This window comes from Mercurialis annua, linkage group LG7 (genome assembly GCF_937616625.2).
Source record: "Mercurialis annua linkage group LG7, ddMerAnnu1.2, whole genome shotgun sequence".
Classification (NCBI taxonomy): domain Eukaryota; kingdom Viridiplantae; phylum Streptophyta; class Magnoliopsida; order Malpighiales; family Euphorbiaceae; genus Mercurialis; species Mercurialis annua.
In genome coordinates this window covers 6,282,495-6,292,647 of record NC_065576.1, presented here as the reverse complement: position 1 = coordinate 6,292,647, position 10,153 = coordinate 6,282,495, and the positions used below count along the sequence as shown (strand labels likewise).

At 29.4% G+C, this 10,153-nt stretch overlaps 1 protein-coding gene across 1 annotated transcript; it reads right to left on the bottom strand.

Annotated features, from left to right (window-relative positions):
- Window positions 1-262: 262 nt before the first annotated feature.
- LOC126656328 (EPIDERMAL PATTERNING FACTOR-like protein 2) lies at window positions 263-1,608 on the bottom strand. The gene is made up of 3 exons (XM_050350873.2): window positions 916-1,608; window positions 679-713; window positions 263-549 (listed from the first exon to the last, which is right to left on the bottom strand). The coding sequence occupies exons 1-3, from the start codon at window positions 1,028-1,030 to the stop codon at window positions 295-297; spliced, it is 405 nt and encodes a 134-aa protein (XP_050206830.1). The 5' UTR covers window positions 1,031-1,608; the 3' UTR covers window positions 263-294.
- Between the last annotated feature and the right edge of the window lie 8,545 nt (window positions 1,609-10,153).

The following is a 10,153-nucleotide window of genomic DNA, read 5'->3' as shown; positions in this document are numbered from 1 at the left end:
CATAATGTATACAAGATATATGGACCATTTTGCAAACAAAAATATGAATAAAACTTGTCTGAAAATTCAAAAGATGTCAGGGAATAAGCTAAAAGAGAGTAACAACAAAAGACTAGTGATCATAAGATATGTTATGAACAAACAAACAACAGCCTTAATTATATATAACTTTCAATTTCTTCACTTGCAAAATAGAAGAAAACTCTTCACTAAATTAAATTATCTAATGTACATTAAAAATATTTAGAGCTCCCAACACTAATTATAAAAATGTCAAGAAATTAATTTAATTAATCAAGGATTAAAAATTAAATTTCCACATTTGCATTTCCAACTCATAGGCTTATAATTAGAAGAATAATCTCCTCTTGAATAAGCAATATTTGAGAAACTATTAGTGGCTGAGTAATTTTTGGTGCCATGATTAATTTGAGGATTTGTTGGAACTTGAATTGCTTCACAATGCTCACATGTGCTACATCTTCTGTCACATCTTGGTGGTCTTGATCCAATTTGAGATCTCATTAACATTTTCTCTTCATTTACTGTCTAACCAAAATCAACCAAAAAATAATATAATTAATTAATTAACACCCAAATCAATAATAAAAAAATTAATTGCTTGTTAATAGTAAAATGACAATCATTTTAGATATAAACTAATTAAACTGTGCTCACCTGTGAGAAACTTGGAGATTTAGGAGTAAGTCTACCTGAGACAAACCAAAAAAGAAAAAAATTATTCACTTCAAAAATGTGAAATAAACTCATTATGCAAACTCGAACCGAGCTCGAGCAGAACATGAACAGCTCACTCATATAACGAGTTGAACATGAACACTGTTCGTTACGGACCTTACGGTCCAAGATTGCAAAATAAAACAATTCAAAAATTCAAAAGAAAATAGAACTTACCTTCTGCTTTGAATATAACTTGGGTTGAGCTTGAAATCAAGAAAAAGATGAAGGAAATGGTACTGAAATATCCAATTCTTTGAAAGAAAACAAGACTGTGATGACTGCACTCCATTTTCAAGAAATAGAAGTTTTAACTATCATACGGATTTAAAAAGTTCAAGAACTTAAATATACGAATAGAATGCTCAAGAACATGAAATTTTCAAAATATAATATAATATATATAAGCGATGAGCTCTAAATAAATAAAATCTCAAAAAGCTCTGAAAATATATATTCTTGAGGTGATGGAACAAGGATGGACAAATGAGAAGTGCAGAAGATGGCTAAAAAGAAAGCCAAGAAAGCAAATAATAACCTAAAACAAAATCTTGGTTCTTGAGCCTCAAAATTTTTAAAGAAATTTATATGAAATTTAAAAATAGTAGAATTAGTGTTAGATGATACTAAAATGAAAGACAATAAGAACCCAAAAGAGAAAAACAACAATTTCATAAACTGACATATTTACCACAGCTGTGAATATTTAGGGTTATCGCTTTCACTGGATAAATATTTTGTTTTGTTTTGGGATTTCTTGTAAGATTTAGGGCTAAGTTTTGCCAAGATATCACGCTATTAATTAGTGATATATTGGGACAAGAAAAAGAGAAGAAATTCAAGAAAGGAACTGATGATACACACAGATCACCTCGTATCTCTCTTCAATCATGTCACTGTTATCACATGTAGGGCTCTCTAATAATCTAACCCTACCGTGAAATCGAACCGAACCCGAATTGTGAAAAATGGTTTGGTTCAATTTATATTTTTATTAAAGTTTGGTTGTCAATTTTTGGTTCGGTTTGGACGTTATGAAAATTGAAATATCCGGAATAAAAACTAAAATTAACTTTTAAAAGAAAATAAATATATTACTATGTATTTAGCCTTTAATCCTTAATTATAGGACCAAATAAATTAATAAATGTCATATGAATATAAAAATAAAAATAAAAGTATAGAATATTATTAAAAATAATTTTTAATGATAATATTAAAAAGTATAAATAAACAAAAATTTCAATTTTTAAAACTAAATTGAACTAAATTTTTCAGTTTGATTTGATTTAAATTTGACGGATTTCAAATCAAGTTAAATCGAACCGACTGATGAACATGTGATACGCCCATATCACTCCCTCATTATTCACTCCTGCGCATTATTTGTATGTTCTTGTTTTTGTCTTTTCAGATATACCCATACAACAACCACAAATTTTCTTTTTTGGTAATTTGGAATAGCCATTCTCGAATTAATTTTTTTATCTTCCAATATAGTTTCTCAAGTCAATTTCAAAACCTAACAATTCATCGATTTCAATTTTGATAAAAGAAAAATACGTACGTTCATTATAATAAATAAATGTGTTTGTGCACATCCCATCCTTATTTTTATATACAATAATTATATATAATGCATGTGACGGATAATTAATCTGTTAATGTATAATTTATCGGCTTAATCACCAAAAAAACCCTCACCTTTTAGCTCCTTTTCAGTTGCACCCTGACGTTGCAATTTTATCAGTTGCACCCTAATTTGCACCTTTGGGTTTCAATTCCACCCTCAAAATCAAATTGGACTTTTTTTACTCCGGAAAAATTCATAAAAACCTTATAAAGTACTCGTTTGAACTCTTTTTCACATAAAAAATTAAAAATGGATGACTTATTTTAACTTTTTTCAAATGAAAAAAAAAAGTCAATTCAGTATTTGAGGGTGGAATTGAAAACCAAAAATGCGAATTAGGGTGCAACTGACAAAATTGCAACGTCAGGGTGCATTTGAAAAGGGGCTAAAAGGTGGGGTTTTTTTGGTGATTAAGCCTAATTTATCCATAATGGAAAATATGAAAAGAGAAAGAAAATCAATTTATATAGTAAATTATAATTATAAAGTAATTAAATATTTTTGCTAATAAGTACTTTTTGTGCTCTAATTAAATGCTACAAAAAATGAATAAAGAATATCTCGGTTTCTGAACTTTAAAATAAAATTGAAATAAATCATTTTCAGCCATTTTTGTCAATTAAGACAATATTTTTTATTTTTATATTAATTAAGAATAAAATTATAATATGAATAAGTTTAAGGATTAGAATGGCCTTTGCTTTTTAATTGAGCTAAAATAGAAAGTACCTTAATTAATTAAAATGGTTCAGAATAAGTTATTTGACTATTCACAAATTTAGAGACCGGACTGTATTTTTTATGGTACTTTTATAAATATCCCATGTGGACAGAATACAAATAAAAACACTCTAATTTACAATATAAATGGTAATTTTTCAACTATCATTTTAACTACTCATTTATTACTCGTAAAATTTATTTATATTCTTACTGATTTAAGCACCACAGCAAAATTTGGTTGTAAAATTTCAAACTCCTAAATGTGATCTCCTTAGGAACATACTTCCATAACTAAAGTCATACAATTTAATCCACCAATTTTATTGCTATATAATAGTCTAGTCCCTTCAAGTTTTACAAATTTGAAGATTATGATTAATACTTAAAAGTTATTAGGTAACAATTTAAAATAAGGGGTAAACATTAAAACTAATTTTGTTAGATTATATACTTACATGAAAAGTTTAAAGTTTATTCACTCATGTCCTAAGATTTTCAAACCCAGTTCAGTTTCCATATAATTACAGTCTGTTCCTGTAATAAATTGAGGTTGGGCCCAAAAGTCTCGGGACGTTTTCGCTGTATCCATAGTTTCTGAACTTATTTCTGTATCGCCTGGGCTTTTAGGCCTTACCAGTTATTAGTAGGACCTAACTCTAAGATATGGGCTAATTTCTCAACTTATTTCTAAATACAAAAAAAAAATCATATAAAAATGTTAAACTCGGTACAACTTTTCAAAAATACATAGGTCTTAAATTCGTTTCATTCCTTTTCTCATTTTATACTCCTCCAACAAAGAATGACACGTGTCGTGTCCAATGTGTTAGTGTGTCAGACGAGCCAATGAGTTAGAGCATTTTTAAGAGTATTTTTTTATTTTAAATAGCATCTTTAACAAAATAAAAGAGTAAAATTTTTTATTGGAGTCCAATGTACTTTTTAAATTCTAATATTTAACTTTGATATTTTTCAATTAAATTCACTTATCTCGGTAAAAATGAATTAGCACCTGCATAATGCGTAAACAACTAGCAATTTTGGGTTTGAGTTCTTGTTAAAAATGAGTGAATGTTATTCAAAATGAAGTTTCACATATCATAATAAAAATGGTGTATGAGTCCTGCATATTTTAGGTCTGAATTTTTGTCTAGTAAAAATTGAAGCTATTTTTATGATCTGTACCTTAAACTGCAGCACCGGTAATAACAAATAAGTCACTAGATATTAATCATTCACCCATTAGGCATAAAATTCACTTTGATGGGAAGGATGCATACATCTGCTATATATAGTTCCCAAGTTTGAGTCGAAGAGTTAAATATCATTATTGTAGGTAAGAACATTACTATAACTGAGAATATTTGTTTCAGTGAGAAAAAGCACATTTGTTGGAAGGCAAAATCTTATTAAATTTATTTTGAAAATCAAAAAATTGGTAATGATAATGAAATACAGAGTGAAATTCGCTCTCTACATGTACAGAATCAAACCAACTCTTTATTTAAATTTAAATGATAAAGAGTCCATTGGACTTTAGATTTATAGAATAACTCTTTAAAATAAAGAGTTTTACCATTTTAAAGAGTCATTTGGAGATGCTCTTACTCAGTCAGTATATTAGTGCCAACATCTGAATGCGTTTGAGATATATATCAGATATGTAATTGATATATATAAAAAGCAACTTAAATATCTTTTTAAATATATATTAGTTTCTATGAAACGTGCCTGAGATGTTTCTTAGATATTTTTTAATACATACATTTTTGATGTATAATTTGTGATAGATATTTTTTTCAATTACATGATAGATACAATAGGTATACATAATTTATACATTTTTAGAGCATATTATGCATCTACTTTTTAATATGAAATACGTTGTATATACATTTTAAATACAAATAATATAGCGTTCAATGTATTAGAGATACATCTCAAATACATACGATAAACAATTCATTTACATTATATTTTAAATATAAATTAATTTATGAAACGCGATTGAGATATTTTTCAAACGTATTTGATTGATACACAATTGATAGATGATTTATATATTGATAGATATATTCTTTTTAACATAGTATATGATAAATATATTTTTGATATATAATTTAACATAATTTATAATGACGATTAAACATATATTTTTTATTGGAAATATATTATATATACACTTTAGTACACACACACGGGTATATATATTATTAGACTTCATATCCACATAAACAATTCAGTCACATTCTCTTTCAAATATTTATTAATTAATGAGACGTTTTTCGATATATTTTTTTAAATATATTTAATTGACACATCATCAACACATGTATATTTTTAAAGCAAGTGCCACATATGATTTAATTTGATATGTTATACATACTCTTATGTATATATATATATGTATATGTATATGTATATATATGTATATAATGATATTCGAATATATTACAGATATATAAATGATATATATTTCGTTTATAATATTTATGATGCACGACACATGCGGACGCGCACACTGGCCCATAACTGTCGCGTGCGGATGTGCACATTGGCCCAAGACCGATGCACGCTGGTGTAGGTTGACACGTTCTGATGTATTTTCTGACACAGATGACATGTCATCTAATTAGTAGTGTACCATTTTTGGTATGAATGTAATATGCATATTTTGTATTTTGAAAAAAGAAAATGTTTTAGGATAGTTTTGTGGATTTTCCAAGAAACAATTATTTCAAATTAATAGTGAACAAATGTAAATAAATGCCTAAACTTTTAAAAATAGATCCAACAAATAACTTTAAAAGTAATACTCCCTCCGTTCTTTTTTAGTTGTCCATTTAGCAAAATATATTTGTCTCTAATTAGTTGTCCATTTAGAATTTCAATGTGTTTTGGTATTCCTCTTTATAAGTTAATACAAAAGGAGCACTATCCTGGTATGCGCAATATTGGCTAAATGAACAACTAAAAAAGAACGGAAGTAGTACTATATAATACATGCTAATGGTATTTTAATTTTTTTTGATAGATATAATATGTTTCTCTTTTTAGTTTCTCTCATTTTGTGAGAAATAATTTTATATGTCCGCTTCCCTACTTCAACATTAATTGTTTTTCTATTTTTTTGTTTAATTTTGGTAAACACTATTTGACTATGCTTTTCTTTTTCACATTTTTTTCTTGCATTTTTTGCTACGATATAGTCTCTATTACTTGTAGATTTCATCTATAAAACTTATTCTAATTGTGTTTTTTTAAGCAACGAAAAATCCAAAAATTCTTCAATTTTCCTTCCTCTCAAATTTCCCCCAAAAGAAGGATAAATTCTAAATAAAATTGTTCCATATTTGCATTATTAGAAGTACGTAATATAATTAACTAATAGCTGTTGCCTATTAGAAGCATCAATTTGAAGTAGAAATGTAGCAAAAAAACAGAGCCTTGAAATTGGACGTAAAATTAAGGTTTTTGGCCCACAATTCTGACTAAATTGAAAAAAGAAGACAAAATAGGAACAAAATACAATTCTTATTCTGACCACAAACAAGAAATAGATGCTCAAACTTCAATGTCAGAACCACTTGGAACCCATAAATTAAATTATTTCAAGGCTTACACTCAATCACACAACTCCTTTTTTGGTGTTATCCAAAAGAAAACAAGAACCCTACTATATTGAAAGCTATGGCCCAATTCAAATAATAACCAGCCAAACAATCAAATACCCAACTCAAATTGAGAATTAAGCAAATTTTCTTCATATTGGTTTATTTCTTGTTTTAGGAGGATTAACAATAGTTGTTATATTCATTTTAAAAAAAAAACAATAGTTGTTATACCAATGTGAATCTTATCACTTTGATTTTTGTAATTTATAGAACTTTCAAAAATTTAATTGCCACCTTTTAAACTCCTATAAGTTATATTTTAGAAATTTCATTATTGAGCTATAAATTAGTTGTAAATATTTTTCTGATCTATTTAGATATCAGAGTGTTTTGATAATCATACCGCTCAGAGATTTGGTGTTTGCAGAACATCTCTCACCTATAAATTGGGATATGTATAACTGAACCATATTAAATAATTGAACCGAACTGGAAATGTCCGATTCAGTTTCGATATTATGGATTCGTTTATACTATTTGGTTTGATTTTAATTTATGAATTTATTTGTAACATTTTAGTTTGGTTTGGTTTTAGGTTTTAAGTTTTAAAAGACGGAGAACCAAAAAACCAAATTCTATATATATGTTAATTTTTTAAAAAAATTCAAAAAATAATACTATTCTATTTTATATTTAAATTATGAATAAAGGGCGCGTCAACGCGCCCCCTGAACTTGTAACACGGGATCATCTAACTCAATTTTAACTTGTTTGAGTAACTAACCCCAAAATATTTTATTTTTGGATCAAATTGCCCAAAATTATATTTTTAAATCGCGTAAAATAAATTGAAGGTGAGAAATGCGAAAAAAAAATTAGAAAGTTCACTAATTGTTATAATAAAATTATCGTAAACTTATTTTTTGCAATAAAAATATATATTATAGGGTAATTTGACCCAAAAATGAAGAGTTTTGGGGTTAGTTGCTAAAACAAGTTTAAATTGGGTTAAATGACCCGTGTTATAAGTTTAGAGGGCGCGTTGACCCTTTATTCTTTAAATTATACAATATAAAATACATTGAAATTTTATTTTGATTTGATTTTTCAATTTAACATCTTTGATTTGTTTATTTAATATTAATTTTTATAAGTAAATTTTTTTAAAAGAACAATTATATTTTTATTCCGGTAAAATAAAAAACCATACTGATAGGAGTAGAAATACTCCTATATTTAGGTGCGTTTATGGTTTGATATATGCATATTTCTGTATGTTTTTAAGTTGTTTTGTCATCTTATTAGCATTATGAGCTTTTCAGGATAATTGTGCGTATATTGAGGATATCAGGGCTAAATTGGTGAAATTCAGAAGCTACTGACGATGGAAGGAATCGGAGCTGAGTTGCAAGATTGACAAACAGCATTTTTGATGCAAAACATCAATGTGCGGGCGCATATGTTCATTATGCGGGCGCACAAGTGTTATAAGAGGGCGCACGAATGTGATATGCGGGCGCATACTTGCTGCCAACAGAAAGATGCAAACATCAGACTATGCGGGCGCATGAAAGTAGTGTGCGGGCGCATAAAACAATGTATGCGGGCGCGTAGTTATTGTATGCGGGCGCATACGACGGCAGGAATTTACGAAAATTGGACAAAAATACCCCGACATGTCACCGATCTTCACCAAATTCAAGGACGTTTCTGGGTTTTCATAGGACTTCGACCTGAAGTCAGTAGCTGAGGCAGAAGACATATATATAGCACTTTATACATCATAATTAGGGTTGGCTTATCATTGTATTAGACCTAAACATTAGATTAGCTTATTTTGAGTTTCGTTCATCGTTTCCTTATTGAATTTTCTGGATTATTCTTCATTATTATTGTGGAACCTATTGCGACTAAGGTACGATTATTTTAGAGAGATCTATATCATTGTTATCTTTTCCATTATGAATTCTATTGATTCTATTGTTGAATTATCTGCGATAATGAGTAGCTAAACCCTTAATTGGGGATTATTAACTGAACTATGCTTATTTAATTGAATTGGGTTTATGGATTATTGTTCAAATTGCATGTTAATTGTGTTCTTAATGCTTAGTTTAATCTGATCAACTAGACTATTGCCTTGTGTTTTGGTTTTGACTCGAGAGAGCTAAATTGAGATAGACTATAGCAATTAACAACGTAGGAATTAATTACGCGAGAGTGAATTGATGATTACGTGTTCTTAGGGTTTGCTTAATAACCGCCATTTGATTAATTAATTAGGTTGATTATAACACGAGAGTGAGTGATTTACCTATTAGTTGTTGTGTGTGCGTTTTTGCCTGTAGCGACTTGAGAGAGCGATATAGGTGGTCTAGAATAGCCTGAACTGCAGTTAAAACAACTAAATCCATAACCAATTTATTGAATAACATAAGTATAGTTAATAATCCCTGATTTCCTTCTCATATAGTTTCTTCTTAGTTCAATTTCAGCTTATTAAATTCAAGTTTTAGTCTATTTTAGTTATTATTATTGTTTTTAGTTTATTTAGTCTATTTAGTTTAATTACATCATTCAAATTATCTTGCTAACTATCCGAATCGAGTCTCCTAATTGGTTGTCTTTAGTAGCTTTCCTTGTGGGTACGATATCCGGACTTCACAGTCTGTATTACGAGTTGACACTGTACGCTTGCAGTATTTTGCCAACAAGTTTTTGGCGCCGTTGCCGGGGAAAGCTTATCTTTAACAACTAAGTTAGGATAGCTTGGCTTGTTTTAGTTTTTATTTTTCTGTTTTACGCGTGTGGTTTGTTGATTGTGTTGTTTCAGGTACCCTTATCATAGTGTATGCACAATACACGACGCAAAGGACTACCGCTAGAACCGTTTCAGCAAGACCTCACTACCTTTGAGCGCAGTGTCAGAAAATCAAAACACTCAACTCAAAGGAACCTTAATATGGCTAACGATGATGATGTTCCTCCTGGATTCAACAGTGTGGGTGATAACAGAGTGATCCCGCAGGATCCAAATCAGCAGAATGCACAAGGCCAGAACAATGATGGGCAGAGAGCGCCAACTTTGATGGAATTCTTTCAGCCAAATGTGGGCAACACTACTCATGGCTACTTTGCTCATCCTGTGCGAACGCCTCACTATGAAATCAAGACGAGTTTCATTCAGCTCTTAGAGGCTCGTTGTCAGTTCTATGGTCTGCCTACTGAAGACCCAAATGCACATCTTGCAAACTTCCTAGAGGTGTGTAGTACATTCAAGCTCAGTAACATGACTGAAGATGAAGTATTGTTGCGCTTATTCTCATTTTCTCTGAGGGATAGAGCAAAACAATGGATTCATGCATTACCTAGAGAGGGGATCGATACTTGGCCAGATTTGGCAAAAGCTTTCATGAGCAAATATTTCTCCATGGCCAAGACTGCA

Bases quoted from the DNA above. Each gene is read 5' to 3' on its own strand.
- LOC126656328 (XM_050350873.2), bottom strand. From the start codon at position 1,030: ATGGAGTGCAGTCATCACAGTCTTGTTTTCTTTCAAAGAATTGGATAT. The intron at 714-915 runs GTAAGTTCTATT...GGTTTGTCTCAG, and splicing joins AGTTATATTCAAAGCAGAAG to GTAGACTTACTCCTAAATCT. The intron at 550-678 runs GTGAGCACAGTT...GATTTTGGTTAG, and splicing joins AATCTCCAAGTTTCTCACAG to ACAGTAAATGAAGAGAAAAT.